This window comes from Furipterus horrens, unplaced genomic scaffold (genome assembly GCF_987537825.1).
Source record: "Furipterus horrens unplaced genomic scaffold, mFurHor1.1.pri manual_scaffold_4, whole genome shotgun sequence".
Taxonomy (NCBI): domain Eukaryota; kingdom Metazoa; phylum Chordata; class Mammalia; order Chiroptera; family Furipteridae; genus Furipterus; species Furipterus horrens.
Window position 1 is genome coordinate 112,923,891 of NW_028327174.1, and position 15,672 is coordinate 112,939,562.

At 38.7% G+C, this 15,672-nt stretch overlaps 1 protein-coding gene across 1 annotated transcript in view; it reads left to right on the plus strand.

Annotated features, from left to right (window-relative positions):
* Positions 1–15,672, plus strand: part of CENPP (centromere protein P) — a 384,243-nt gene that overhangs the window by 96,357 nt on the left and 272,214 nt on the right. The window contains exon 5 of the mRNA XM_090273944.1: positions 12,812–12,908. Coding sequence (XP_090130070.1) covers positions 12,812–12,908 — 97 coding nt within the window. The remainder of the gene's footprint in view (positions 1–12,811; positions 12,909–15,672) is intronic.

A 15,672-nucleotide genomic window follows, 5' to 3' on the forward strand; every position in this document is an offset into this window, starting at 1 on the left:
TACTTTTCATATTGCTGATGTTTTTTTTAGCTGAGCAGAAACTTTTTATTTTCATGTAGTCCCATTTGTATATTGTTATTTTTTTATTTCCCTTTCCTTAGGAGATATATCAGTGAAAATGTTGCTACGTGGGATATCTGAAGTTTTCCTGCCTATTTTTTCCTCTAGGACTTTTATGGTGCCACGACTTACATTTAAGTCTTTGATCCATTTTCAGTTTATTTGGGTGTATGGTGTAAGTTAGTGGTCTAGTTTCATTTTTTTTGCATGTCCCTGTCAGTTCTCCCAACATCATTTGTTGAAGAGGCTCTTCTCACTCCATTTGATGTTCCTTCCCCCTTTGTCAAATATTAGTTGACCATATAGACCTGGGTTTATGTCTGGGCTCTCTATTCTGTTCCATTGATCTATATGTCTGTTCTTATGCCAGTACCAGACTGTTTTGATTATCGTGGCCTTGTAGTATAGTTTGATATCAGGTATTGTGATTCCTCCTACTGTGTTCTTCTTCCTCAAAATTGCTGTGCCTATTTGGGCTCTTTTTGTTCCATATAAATTTTTGAAGTATTTGTTCTAGGTCTGTGAAATATGGCATTGGTATTAGGGATTGCACTGAATCTATAAATTGCTTTGGGTAGTATGGACATTTTAGTGATGTTGATTCTTCCCATCCATGAGCATGGTATATTCTTCCATTTATTTGTATCTTCCTTAACTTCTTTCTTCAGTGTTACATAGTTTTCTAAGTACAGGTCTTTTACCTCCTTGGTTAAGTTTATTCCTAGGTACTTTTATTTTTCTTGTTGCTATGGTCAATGGGATTTTTCTTTTAGTTTCTATCTCCAAGATTTTATTGTTGGTGTACAGAAATGCCTTCGATTTCTGAATATTGACTTTGTACCCTGCTATTTTGCCAAATTCACTTATTAGGGCGAGTAGTTTTTTTTGTGGAGTCTATAGGGTTTTCTATGTACACTATCATGTCATCTGCAAATAATGACAGTTTTACTTCCTCTTTTCCAATTTGGATGCCTTTTATTTCTCTTTCTTGTCTGACTGCTATGGCTAGAACTTCCAAGACTATGTTGAATAGGAGTGGAGAGAACGGACATCCTTGTCTTGTTCCTGACCTCAGGGGTAATGCTCTCAGCTTTGGCCCATTGATTATGATGTTGGCTTCAGGTTTCTCGTATATGGCCTTTACTATGTTGAGGTATGCTCCTTCTATTCCCATTTTGCTGAGAGTTTTAATCATAAATGAGTGTTTTACTTTATCAAATGTTTTTTCTGCATGTATTGATGAATCATGTGATTTTTGTCTTTCATTTTGTTTATGTGGTGTATTACGTTTATTGATTTGCGAACATTAAACCATCCTTGCATCCCTGGAATGAAACCTACTTGATCGTGGTGTATGATCTTTCTAATATGTTGCTGGATCCGGTTTGCCAATATTTTGTTGAGGATTTTAGCATCTATGTTCTTCAGCGATATTGGTCTGTAGTTTTCTTTCTTTGTTGTGTCTTGACCTGGTTTTGGAATTAGGGTTATACTGGCTTCATAGAACGAGTTTGGGAGTATTCCCTCTTCTTGTATCTTTTGGAATAGTCTGAGGAGGATAGGAGATAGTTGTTTCCAAAATGTTTTGTAGAATTCACCTGTGAAGACATCTGGTCCAGGGCTTTTGTGTTCTGGGAGTGTTTTGATTACTGCTTCAATTTCACTCTTTGTTATTGGTCTATTAAGGCTTTCTGCTTCTTCTTGATTCAGTTTTGGAAGACTATATGTTTCCAGGAATTTGTCCATTTTCTCTAGGTTGTCAAATTTCTTGCCATACAGTTTTTCGTAATAATTTCTTACAATTCTTTGTATTTCTGTGGTATTGGTTGTGATTTCTCCTCTTTTTTTTCTGACTTTATTTGTTTTGGTCCTTTCTCTTTTTTTCTTGACGACCGTGGTTAAAGGTTTGTTAATTTTGTTTATCCTTTCAAAGAACCAGCTCCTACTTATGTTGATCTTTTGAATTGTTAGTTTAGTCTTTATGTAATTCAATTTTGCTCTGATCTTAATGATTGCCTTCCATCTTCTTGATCTGGGCTTTGCTTGTTGTTCTTCCTCTAGTTCTTGTAGCTGTAGGGTTAAATTTTTTATTAGAGATTCTTCTAGCTTTTTTAGGTAGGCCTGTATTGCTATGAACTTTCCTCTTAGGACTTCTTTCACTGTATCCCATAGGTTTTGGGTTGTTATTTCTTCATTATCATTAGTTTCCAGAAATTTTATGATTTCTTCCTTGATGTCATTGTTAACCCATTCATTATTTAATAGCATGTTATTCATTCTCCATGAGTTTGGGTGTCTTTGATTTTTTTTCTCTGAGGTTGATTTTTAGTTTCAAGGCATTGTGGTCTGAAAAGATGCTTGATATGATTTCAATTTTCTTGAATTTGTTGAGGCTTGTTTTGTGTCCTGTCATGTGGTCTGTCTTTGAAAATGTCCCATGTGCATTTGAAAAGAATGTATATTTTGCTTCTTTGGGGTGAAAAGTTCTATATATATCAGTTAAATCCATGTGGTTTAGTGTGTCGTTCAATGCCTGTATATTCTTGGTGTTTCTTTGCTTGGATGATCTGTCTATTGTTGATAATGGAGTGTTGAAGTCCCCTACTATGAGTGTGTTGTTGTTAATGTCTTTCTTGTGGTCTTCTAGTATTTTCTTTATGTATTTGGTTGCTCCTATGTTGGGTGCATATATGTTTATCAGTGTTATATCTTCTTGATGGATTGTTCCTTTAAATATTGTGAAATGTCTTTCTTTGTCTCTTTTTATTGCCCTTGCTTTGAAATCCATTTTGTCTGATATGAGGACTGCTACCGTAGGTTTTTTTTCAGGTCCGTTTGCTTGGAATATTTTTTTATATCCCTTTACTTTCAATCTATGTAAATTTTTGTTTTGAGGTGTGTTTCTTGTAGACAGCAATATGTGGGTCCTGTTTTCTTATCCATTCCGTTACCCTACGTCTTTTAATTGGAGCATTTAAACCATTTACATTTAAGGTTATTATTGACGTGTATTTATTCATCTCCCTTTGTACCTCTGTTCCTCTGCTGTTTTTTTTTTTCTTTTTCCTCTTCTTTTTTCTTAGAACATTCCCTTTAGCATCTCTTGCAATGCTGGTTTTGTGGAGATGTATTCTTTTAGTCTTCCTTTGCCTGAGAAACTCCTTATTTCACCTTCCATTTTGAATGAGAGCGTTGCTGGGTAGAGTATTTTTGGTTGTAGGCCTTTGTTTTTCATTGCCTGAAATATTTTTGACCATTCCCTTCTGGCTTGTAATGTTTCTCTTGAGAAATCGGTCGATAGCCTTATTGGAGCTCCCTTGTATGTTATTTGCTGTTTTCTCTTGCTGCTTTTAGGATTCTCTCTTTGTCTTGGAATGTTGCCATTTTAATTATGATGTGCCTTGGAGTGGGTTTTGGGGGGTTCCTCTTCATTGGAACTCTCTGTGCTTCCTGGCTTGCATAACCTTTTGTCTCATCAGGTTGGGAAAATTTTCTATCACTATTTCTCCTATCAGCTTATCTATTCCTTGTTCTTCTGAACCCTCTTTGATTCCAATGACTCTGATATTGTTTTTTCTTATGGTATCCTGTAATTCCCTTGCTTCTTCTTCATACTTTTTCAATCTTTTTTCATTTTGCTGTATCGTCTGGTAATTTTTTTCTACGTTATCTTCTAATTCACTAATCTGATCCTCTGCTTCATTTAGTCTGCTTTTGACTGATTCTACTGTGTTTTTCATTTCAGAGATTGAATTCTTCATTTCTTCCTGGTTCTTGTTAATAGTTTCTATGTGTTTTTTTATGCTGGTGTAGTTCTCTGCAAGTTCCCTGTAATTTTCTTGGAGCTGCTGGTAACTTCCTTGGAGGTTGTCATAGTTGATTATAAGGATGTCGAGTATATTGATCTTCTTTACCACCGTTGTTTTGAATTCCGTGTCTGACATTTGGGCTATGTCTATTCCATCTACCTCTCTTTCTGGGGATTCCTCTTTTCTTTTCATTGAGAGGTTGTTTCTGCGTCTTACCATGTTGGATTCTTCTTGTTTGTTTTTATTCATTTTATTTTTGGGGGGTGATGGTCTGTTTTGACTTCCCAGCTTTGTGGTGTGAGATTCTTTATGGTAGGTCTGGGGGTTTCAGTGGTGCAGTCTCTTTGATCTCCTGAGCATGATGTTCTTGGGGTACCCTTTATGTCGTTTGTTTCTGCTGTCTGGTTATATTTCAGATGCTCTTTGTTAGGATCTTCCTTCTGGCTAGTTGATTGAGAGTCACTCTATCCACTTTGTCTTGAGTTCTTTTGTGGAGATTCTGTTAAAAACATAAACACATAGCCCAGACAGGAGACCTGCACCCTCAAAGATATCCTCCACCCTCTATCCTGCTGTCTTCAGCCAGCGAGCCAGTATTAATATAAATGTAGAGAGATTAGAGCTTTTACACTATAGGAAGAATAGATAGGAGTTGTTTTTAGGGAGGAAAAATATGATTTTTAGAGAGGGGATGATAGATTAATAATAGTTGAGACTGTACAAGACAGTAGGTAATATTTACATTGTATGTTAATAACTATAGAAGAAAAGGGGGAAAGAATGCAGAATATAGTAGGAAAGTGTGATTGTATTGAATTGGATTTATATAGTAGTTATATTCTATTTATTTAGAGTGAAAGGGACGCTAAACTAGATCCACAGACAAATAAACAACAATTAAAGAGGAAGGATGAGAAGGAGAGATTGTAATGAAACAAATTAGAGAAATAGTTTTTTTTACCCCCCTTTTTCTTTCTTCCCTTCCCCTTTAAGGAAGAAAAGGAAAAAAAAAAAAAAGAAATGTTTTTACTCAGTTCAGCCTTTGTGTGTCGTCTTCTTTTTCTGCGTCCACAGCTGGTCTAATGAGGCAGGGCAGAGGTTCCTATTCCTTGCAGCAGCGGTGTGCGCCCGTTGTTGCTGGCACAGCGCGTTCCTTTGGCGCCTGTTGGAGCTAGCTGAGGTGCCTTTGTGCGCATGCCCATGCGCGCGCAAGGAGGCCTGAGAGCTCGCCTCAGTCCTGCGGAGCCTTGCTCTGGGAGTTGGTCTCTCGCCTCTTAGGGCGGGGCCCCGGACACTTGTGCTCAGTGGAAGTGAGCGTCTGTGAGTCGCTGCCGCCCGCTGTTCCTGTGCCACAGCCGACTGCCTTCCCTCACCCATCTGGGTGTGCACGAGCAGAGCTTGAGCTAGTGGTCTGTGTTCCGGCCTGGCGTTCTCGGAGCTGGCCAGGGGTGTCTGTGCACGGTCCTTTGCATGTCCAGTGGGCCCTCCCTGCGCCCATTGGGGCGCTGATCTTATGTCTGTTGTTGTGTGTCAGAGGGGCACCTGGACGTGCGCCCCGCGCACCTGGGCCTGTGAATGAGTGCACTTCCCTATGTGCAGACACGCAACCCAAGGGGAGGGTTGGGGGGTGGATGAGCGCACTTCTGCTTCTGTGTTCCTCAAGAACATCCTACCACCCCCAAACTTTCCCCCTCTCTCCGCAGTCCACAAGAGAAAAATATAAAGATAAATTATGTTCTCACTTGCCCGGCAGCACGCTGTCTCCTGTCCTTCAGCGCCAGTGCCACCTGGTGGAGTCCCATCTCTGCCAGCGGGCAGAGATCCGCTCTCCTCCCGACTCCTCTCTGGGGAAGCCTGTGGTCACCAAAAAGCCTTTGTGTACTTCCAGCCGCAGCTCGGGCAGCCGCCCCAGTCAGGAATCCCGTTTCGTCCCCTTTTCCTCCCCTATCCTCACTAAACAAGTTGTTCCCAGATGGATTTTCTCTAATCCAGCAGTGCCAAGGCTCCACTCCTGCCAGTGTCCAGCTGCTCACCGAGATGTTCTGTCTGCAATTAGTCCAAACTGCAGATGGGTCTCGGGAGCCTGAAAGCACAGCCTCCCCTCAGTCCTCCGTCATCTTCCGGATCCTAGGATATGTTGATTTAACATCTTTGTCTTGTATCATCTTTCTCTGTGTTTTCCTTGAGGTCAGTTTCTGTTAATATCTTTCTATCTTGTATGCTTAGTTTTCTCGGTTGTTGTTGAACACAGGACATTTTGAATTTGATGTACAAAAACAAAATAAAAGAAAAACATATTATCTCCAGGTTTATTTTGGCTTTGTGTTGAGGCACTACTTCAACACTTAGTAGGGCCTTTCACAACATTGCCTTAACTTTTACTCCCTGCCAGTCTTTAGCCTAAAGATCACCCATAGGTGAAAGCTATTGTCTTTTCAAGTCTTTTCTGATCATGAATCCTGCCCTGGACATTCATGTGGCTTTCTAGTTTCTTGATATACAGGGGCTCTTTTCAAAATCCTTATTCTCTAAACATTCTCACTCTGCATTTTTTTCTTCCTTCGCTTTTGGCATGTCTGTTGTTTGTCTTAACTATTGTTTTGCCACAGGCAACAAGTGGGTTGTTCATTTGACTCTCAAAGTCTTTAAGAAATGTCCTCTGCATAGTTATGTCTTTACTCCAAGGAAGTTATGAATTAGGTGAAAAATAATCACTCTCCCTTCGTTAGTCCTTAAGGACTCCACAGAGAGATCAAAACAAGCACAATTCAATTAGGAACAAGATCCTCTTTGCTGTGGTTATAACAAAGTTCTCCCACTGAGAAAATGAAATGCCATTTTGTGCAGGTGGAAGGTGTGGTTAGTATAAACTAAAGCACTGCAAAACTTTCCTCCTGTGCTTAGTGGCCCTTCTCCAGGTTAAATGGTTTACTATCTTCCCAAATTCCAGTGTAAGTCTGACTGGTACTGCAATGGTCTTTAGTGTTATGAGCAGGGGTGGCACCAGTAGATTCTATTTTGCCATTTTTGCAGTTGTCCTTGTCAACACACTTTTACTCAAAAGCACATCCTGCCATGCTTTAACCCTGCAGTGGTTGCACTTCCAAATGGAGTGTGAGAGGTCGCATGGATGATGTGTATCATCCAACTCTATCTGTTGGAGAATTCCAGGTAAACTGCACGGTTTAGACGCTTGGCTGGAACTGAGGTGATGCAACGTCTTTCAAAGATTATTAATCTGAGCGCATGCAGCGTTGCCATGTTAACATTGGACTAAAACTGATGATTATTTTGCATGAATGACTGTTGTCATCCATGCAACCATTTGAGGGTGATTTGCCTCTCCTGTATACTGCCCTGAGTCCATTCTGAACTTTGAGTGGCATTCTGTACCATAGTTCACTTCTTAGTATTTTTGCTTTATAGTTTCTGGTCAGATTTGTTTGTGGGCCATTTGGGTGGTGATCTCAGGACTTCATACTTGCCTCTAATTCTCTCGACTCTGTATTTGGGATCACATAGTATAGGATGTGAAACATGGATGAAGCATCCTACTATATTTGCAGGAGCCATTGTAGTGGAGAGTGGGAATGGCACTCCCTTTTTTCTCAATTTTGCCTGGTGTCAAAGCCTGGAATAGTTCACAAAGCTTCTTCCCACAGTCTCCCCAGCAGCAGCATGCGATCAGAAAGTGAGGGCACTGCATTTCTCCCGGCATTTGCTTATTGCCAGCATTGCCAATTGTCCAGCTGGAAGGAAGAGGGTCTCAGCTCCTCTTTGGCATTGGAGTTCTGCATGGACCCCTCTTCTCATCTTATTTTATAACTGCATCAAATTTTATTACTTAGTTTTTGAAAACCTTTGCTATTAAGCAATAATTCACAAAAGAAACTTATAATCATTACATTTAGAGGATTAAATTGTTTTATTTTTAACATTGGATTTTTTAAAAATTGGGTATAGTTGACGTATCATTATTTAGTTTCAGGTGTGCATCATAATGATTCAATATTTGTATATATTGCAAAATGATCACCACAATAAGTGTAGTTAACATTAATCGTTACACATAGTATCAATTTTTCTTGTGATGAGAACTTTTAAACTTTCAAACATACAAAAGGTATTATTAACTATAGGCAGTATTCTTTCTGTTCATTACATCTCCATGACTTATTTTATAACTGGAAGTTAGTATCTTTTGACCACCTTTACCCATTTCCTCCATTTCCTACCTCACTTCTGCTTTTGGCAAGCACTGATGTCTGTGAGTTTGGTTTGTATTGTTTTTTTTGTGTGTGTGTGTGTTTTTAAGATTTCACATATAGTTGATATCGTATGGTATTTGTCTTTCTCTGTCTGACTTATTTCATGATGCCCTAGTGTCCATTAATTTTGATGCAAGTGGCAGGATTTCCTTCTTTTTCATGGTTGAATAATATTCTATTTTGCATGTATGTATGTGCCTGCCACGTTTTTGTTATCCATTCGCTCACTGATAGACACATTGTTTCCATGTCTTTGCTATAGTAAATAATGTGCAGTGAGTATGAGATGCATATATCTTTTCAAGTTAGTGTTTTTGTTTCTTTCAGATAAATACCCAGAAGTGGAATCAGTGGATCATATGGTCATTGTAGTTATAATTTTTTGAGGAAACATCATTATTTTTCATATGACTGTACCAATTTACATCCCCAACAGTGCACAAAATTTCCCTTTCTCTACATTCTTGTTGACACTTGTTATTTCTTCTCTCTTTGATAATAGCCATTCTGACAAGAGTAAGGTAATAAGTTCACTGTGGTTTTGGTTTGCATTTCCCTAATAGTTAGTGATGTTGAGTACCTTTCTATGTACCTGTTATTTACCTGTGTGTCTTCTTTGGAAAAATATTTATTGAGGTCTTCTGACCATTTTTTAATAGATTTTTTTTTCTTTTTTTGGCTATTGTATGAGTTCTTTTTTTTTTTTTTTTGTATATTTTGAATATTAACCCCTATCAGATACATGCTTTGCAAATATTTTCTTCCATTCTGTAGGTTGCCTTTTTATTCTATTGTTTTGTTTGCTCTGAAGAAGTTTTTTTTAGTTTGATGTAGTCCCTTGTTCATTTTGCTTTTGTTGCTTTAGCTTTTGGTGTCAAGTAAAAAAAAAGTTAATGTCCTCCCTCATCTCATCTTATATAACCTCTGCTGGCTAGAAAGTAGCAATGTTTCCCTGGGCCTTTTTATTTTATTTTATTTTCTCTACCCTGTGGCACTTCTGGGTTGCAGTCTCCTCTAGCGTTTATTTCGTACATATAGAAGGCAAAAATAAACCCCAAGGAACTGATTACCGGTCATCACTTTATTCCTGAAGTCTACTTGTTCTGCATTCTTCTGTTCACATTTCAGAGTCTTTCAGTACTTGCTTTACGTATTATGTCAATTGTTCTAAATTGTAATTAATGGAAACCTTCAGGAGGAATGTGCTTTTAAATTCATCATGACTAGAATGGGAACTTTATTTCCATATTTATTGAATGAATGGTTAACTGAATACACACATCTTGCCTGTAAGTTGCTTGTGTTTGTGGGTGTCATATAGCAATAGGAATATTATTAAGAGAATTAAGATAAATTCCTATGGAAGCTTATAGGCATAGGAATGAAGTTATTTTTAGTGATTTTTGGAATAGAACGTGGTGTGGTAGTGAGGTCGTTGTTCAGACAATAATTTTTTGACACCAACTGGGTATCCTTTAATTTGATTCAATCCTGACACTAACTGGATTTAGCATAAACCCACAGGTTAAGGGCAAAATCCTCCACAGGACTGCTTTATTTCATATGCCAGGCATAAGTCTCAGGGTCCACCTGTATGTCTGACCTACTTAGCAATAATTTGAGCATTCCCACAGCCCCCTCAAATTTGACAATTTGCTAAGATTTGAGAGAACTCACTAAAAATGCTATGCTGAAAATTGTAGTTTTATTATAAAAGTTATAACCTAGAAATAGCCACGTGGAAGCAATGAATAGACTGTGACCTGGGGCAGGGTGGGAGAGGCGGAACGAAGATGAACATAGAGCTTTTGCTCTTTCTTGCAAAATCCATGTACATTATCCTCCCCAGCACATCAGTGTGTTCATCAACCAGGATGCCACACTGAGCTTTGTTGTCCAGAATTTTTTATTGGTGTTTTCTTACATATCCATCATTGGTTAAATGATTGACCATGTGATTGAGTTCCTCCTATCCTTTCCCTCTCCTCAATAGAGGTCTCATTAGGTCAAAGTTCCAATCTGTTTAATCAAGTGGTTGGTCTTTCCGGTGACCTGTCCCTATCCTTAGACTGTCTAGGGGTCACCTTGAGTCACTATTAACATAACAAAGGCACTCTTGTCACTCAGGAATTTTAAGGGTTTTTTGAAGCTCTGTGCTAGCAACTGGGGACAAAAACATAATATATTTTTAAATTACACCACAGTTATAAATACAATTTCAAGGAGAATGTGGCATTTGAGTGGTGCCTTGAAAGATCGGTAGGATTTAAACATTTGAGATGGGGAAAAGGGCATTCCAGGCTGAGAAAGTAGTATTAGCAATCACACGGGCACATATTAAAAAGTGCAGAGTTTCATATACAGGAATATACCCAATTATTTTTTTAGCTTTAGTAAAGGAGATATAAAAAAGCAATATTAAGGAGTAAAGCCAGGTTGGACCTTTCATTTAGTAATATTTATTAATCATAGAAAATTTTTTGTATATTTTATTGATTGTGCTATTACAGTTGCCCCAATTTTTTTCCCTTTGCCCTGTTTGCCTGGTATCCCCCTTCCCTCCAGCAATGACCCCCACCACCCACTCCAGCACAGTAGTTCATGTCCATGGGTCATATATATAAATTCTTTGGCTTCACCCTTTCCTATATTGTTCTTAACTTCCCCTAGTCTATATTGTACCAACCAATTAAGCTTCTTAATCCCTGCACCATTTCCCCATTTCTCCCCCTTCCCCCTCCCAGCTGATAACCCTCCCAATGATCCCCATACCTATGATTCTGTTTCTATTCTGGTTTGCTTAGTTGGATTTTGTTTTTATTTTTTAGATTCAGTTGTTGATAGTTGTGAGTTTGTTGTCATTTTCATGTTTATAGTTTTGATCTTTTTCTTAAATAAGTCCCTTGAACATTTCATATAATAATGGCTTGGTGATGATGAACTCCTTTAGCTTTACCTTGTCTTGGAAGCACTTTATCTGTCCTTTCATTGTAAATGATAGCTTTGCTGGATAGAGTAATCTTGATTGTGGGTCCTTGCTCTTCATCACCTTGAATACTTCTTGCCAGCCCCTACTTGCCTGCAAAGTTTCTTTTGAGAAATCAGCTGATAGTCTTATAGGAACCTCTTTGTAGGTAACTCTCTGCTTTTCTCTTGTTGCTCTTAAGATTCTCTCTTTATCTTGAACCTTTGATATTTTAATTATAGTGTGTTTTTTGGTGTGGTCCTCTTTGGATCTAGCTAGCCTGGGACTCTCCATGCTTCCTGGACTTGTATGTCCATTTCCTTCACAAAATTTGGGAAGTTTTCCTCCATTATTTTCTCACATAAGTTCCCAATTTCTTGCTCTTCCTCTTCTGGAATCTCTATGATTTGGATGGTGGCACATTTAGAGTTGTCCCAGAGGTTCCCAAGCCTCTCCTCATTTCTTTCAATTCTTGTTTCCTCATTCTGCACTGGTTGACTGTTTTTTCCTTCCTTATGTTCCCCATCATCGATTTGAACCCCGGTTTTCTTCCTTTCACCATTGCTTTTGTGTGGATTTTCCTTTGTTTCACTTAGTATAGCCTTCACTTCTTCTCTTATGCATTTACTGTACTCAGGTATATTTGTCAAGCCTGTGAGCATCTTTATCACCAGTGTTTAGAATTCTACGTCTGTTAGGTTGGCTATCTCCTCATTAGGTTGGTTATCTCCTCATCACTCAGTTCTCCCTCTGGAACCCTGATCTGCTCCCTCCTTTGGGCCATATTTCTCTCTCTCCCCATACTGACAGGCTCCTGTGTTTGTTTGCGTTGTGTCTCAGGCAGAGATGTCACTCCTGTTATGTTGCAAGGGGCAGAGCCTTAGGGATTCGTCAGCACAGGGCAACCAGTTTCATGACATTGTGGCGCTGTATGTTGGGGAGCGGTCAGAGAGGGAACTATGTTGGTTGCCCAGCATTCGCCCCTTTTCCAGTCCCTTCTCCCACTCCCATATGGGACTGGTACTTCTCTAGCTGTTGCCCTGGCTGTTGTTTCCAGAGTGGGTGGGTCTGTGGACGTTCTAGGACTATTGGGGCTCTTTAAACAAGCGGACTCTGTTGAGAGACCGGCAATTTCTGCCTCCGCCCCAACGCCCACTGTTTTGCACAGTCAGAACCAATGAGGCTTGATTTTCCCCCGTGGTGTGGCTGTGAGCTGCGTGGTCTGGTGAGGGGCCGGGAACGCTCCCCAGGTGTCTCTCCTGACTTTTGAAAATGTGTAAGTGTGCTTGCCGCTACTGCAGCTGCTGTCCCCACCACACCGCGTCCTCTCCGCCCCCGTTCTTCCCTTCCCACCTTTCTGGATGAGTATTTCTTCCTTCTATCTTTGTTTGTTGGACTTGCATGCAGTTTGATTTTATGGAACTTCTGGTCCTTTCTCGTTTTGAGGTAGTTGTATTCCTTCTTAGTTGTGAAGGGAGACACAGTGTGTCCGTCTACTCCTCCATCTGTCCAGAAGTCAGATATTTCTTATTTAAATCCTTGGTCCTGGGACTGCCATACTGTTCAGTTTTCTGGAAGTTCTGCTTGTATTTTGTTTTGAGGTTAGTTGTGTTTCTTCTTATGGGTGTGTGAAGAGGCAAAGCTCGTCTAACCTACTCTTCCATCTTGGCCAGAAGTCTATTAATTGTAGACATTTTTTATTCCTACAGAGCAGAAGAAAGAAGAGATCTGTTTATGTTTTTCCGAAGCCTACGCTTTTTTGTGGAGTGGTGTGAATATCGTAAGCGCACATTTAAACATTTCAAGGTAGTGTCTGAAGTTTTAAAATTAAAACATATATGGCTTTGGGTGGGTAGCACAGTTGGTTGTAGTGTTGTTTCGATGCACCACGGTTGTGGGTTTGGTCCCCTGTTTGGGCACATGTGGGAATCAACCAGCGAATGCATAAGTGAGTGGAACAACGAGTCTATGTGTCTCTTCCCCCGCCCCCTTGCGTCCTCTCTCCCTCCCTCCCTTTCTCCCCACTTCCTCTCTCTCTGAAATCAATAAATAAAAAATTTTGAAAGCTCTTCAAAAAACAGATATATGATAAAGTGGAGCTCATATTAATTTGAGGAGTTGGCATAACATTCTTAAAGTTTTTAAACAAAAAAAGTTTTAAATGGCTTTTGGAATTTGCAATTATTTGAACGAAATGAAGGAGGAATGCTTCTGTACAAATCAATGAAACTTATATGATGGGATATCTTGAAAGAAGTATAGTTTTTTTCTTATTTAGTTTATAATACACACTTTACAATTAATCCGTCAAGGGTACTTGAAGTAAAATGACAAATACTAATAAAGAATACAGTAGCAGGCTTATCACATAGCAGTATAATCTTTACTTTCTGCACTAGATGCATTATTTTGAGCTTCTTAATTATCGCATTGTATTTTAGGTTTAAATACTGAAGCCTGATTTTTGTCAAGGAATGCTTCTTAAGTCAGATAACAATAATTTCAAAGACTCGTTTTTATTCCTTTTGTTTGTTTTCTGGCATAACTAGTTGGATAGCATCAAATTATTGACAGCAGTAATCCAGACAAAATCCAGTTATGAAAGTCAACATAAATAACATCTCAAAGTCCAGGTTTGCCCAGAGCCTACCAAGTCATGACTATTGTTATTATGACTGGTATTAACTCTTCTTTATTTTGGATTCTATTATTATTATTATTATTATTTGCATTTAATTTGGTTGAGCTAATAAAATCTATCAGGCACAGGCTTTTCTTTAGAATGAAAACTGCCAGTACCTGTCCTATACCTGTACCTGTACTGTGATCCCTTGAGCAGGTCCCACAATTATGTTGTTTACTTGCAGATGCTCTTGGAACCAGAACAATTAAATAGCTGTGCTTCACAAATGACTGAGGAATATTCTGGCAGTTATAATTATGAATCACCTAATATCGTTGTTTACTTAAACATTTGAATGGTTGTGGGAAATATGAGCACTAGTCCCATTTCTAAAGCCAGTTTGCCTCCAGGTGCTTTCAAGGCTGGTGTAGAAGTATAATTGGTGTGTTCTTCCTGTAAAGTGTAGAACACTTCTATGAGCTGGTCTTTGCTGCTGATAAGACTACTAGAATGGAAAGAACAGTCACATTGTTGTGCAACCATCACCAATATCTGTCTCCAGAATTTTTTCCTCATTCCAAACTGAAACGCTATCCCTATTAAACAGTAACTTGCTATTTCCTTCTCCCCCCTGCTTCTGGGAACCACCATTCTGTCTTCTGTTTGTGTGAATTAGACTACTTTAGGTACCTCATTTAAGCAGAATCATAAAATTTATCCCTTTTGCCTGGCTTATTTTACATAGCATACTCTCCTCAGGGTTCATCTATGTTGTAGTGTGGGTCATGATTTCATTCCTTTATAAGGCTGAATAATATTCTATTGTATGTATTTGTTACATTTTGTTTATTCATCCCTCTGCTGATGGACACTTGGGTTGTTTCCACCTTTGGTTATTGTGAATAACGCTTATATATGAAGAATGGTATACGACATCTGTTATATCTGTTGATGTCCCTGCTTTCAGTTCTCTTAAGTCTAACCTGCAAGTGGAATCGCTGGATTGTATGGTAAGTCTATGTTTAATTCTTTGAAGAACTGCATTTATTTTCTACAGCAGCTGCACCATTTTACATTTCCAACAGCCATGCACAAGGCTTCCAGTTTCTCTGTATCTATTTATTATTTTGGGTGTTTCGTTTTTCTTTTATGTCTGAGCCAACCTAATAGGTGTGAAGTGGTATTCTCATTGTGGTTTTGATTTGCATTTTCTTAATGATTAGTGTTGTTGAGCATCTTTTCATGTGTTTATGGGCCATTTGTATGTCTTCTTTGGAGAAATGTCTATGCAAGGCCTTTTGCACATTAAGTCAAAGGGGTTTTTATTTTTGAGTTGTAAGAGTTTTTTATATATTCTAGATATTGATTCCTTATCTAATACATAATTGGCAAATATTTTCTCCCATTCCTTCATTGTATTTTCATTCTCTTGATAGTGTCTTTTTAAAAATTAATTTTCTTTTAATTCTCATCAGAGGATGTGTTCATTGATTTGAGAGAGAGAGGAAAGGAGGGAGGAAGGGAGAGAGGGAGGGAAATCGATGTGAGAGAGAAACATCGATTGGTTATGCGCCCCAACTGTGGATCTAACCCACAACCCAGGTATGTGCCCTGACTGGGAATCGAACCTGCAAACTTGGTGTACAGGACAATACTCTAGCTAACTGAGCCACTGGCCAAGGGCTCTTGATAGTGTTTCTTGATGCACAAAAGTTTTTAATTTTGATGAAGGCAATTTATCTATATATTTTTGCTGCTTGTGCTTTTGATGCCATATTGAAAAAAAACATTGTCAAACTTAATGTAATTAAGAATTTTCTCCTTTTTCCCTAAGAATTTTATAGTTTAGCTCTTAGGCTTAGGTGTTTAATCCAGTTTATAAGTTAAGGACCCAACTTTATTCTTTTGCATGTGCATATTCAGTTTTCCAGCACTGTTTGTGGTAGA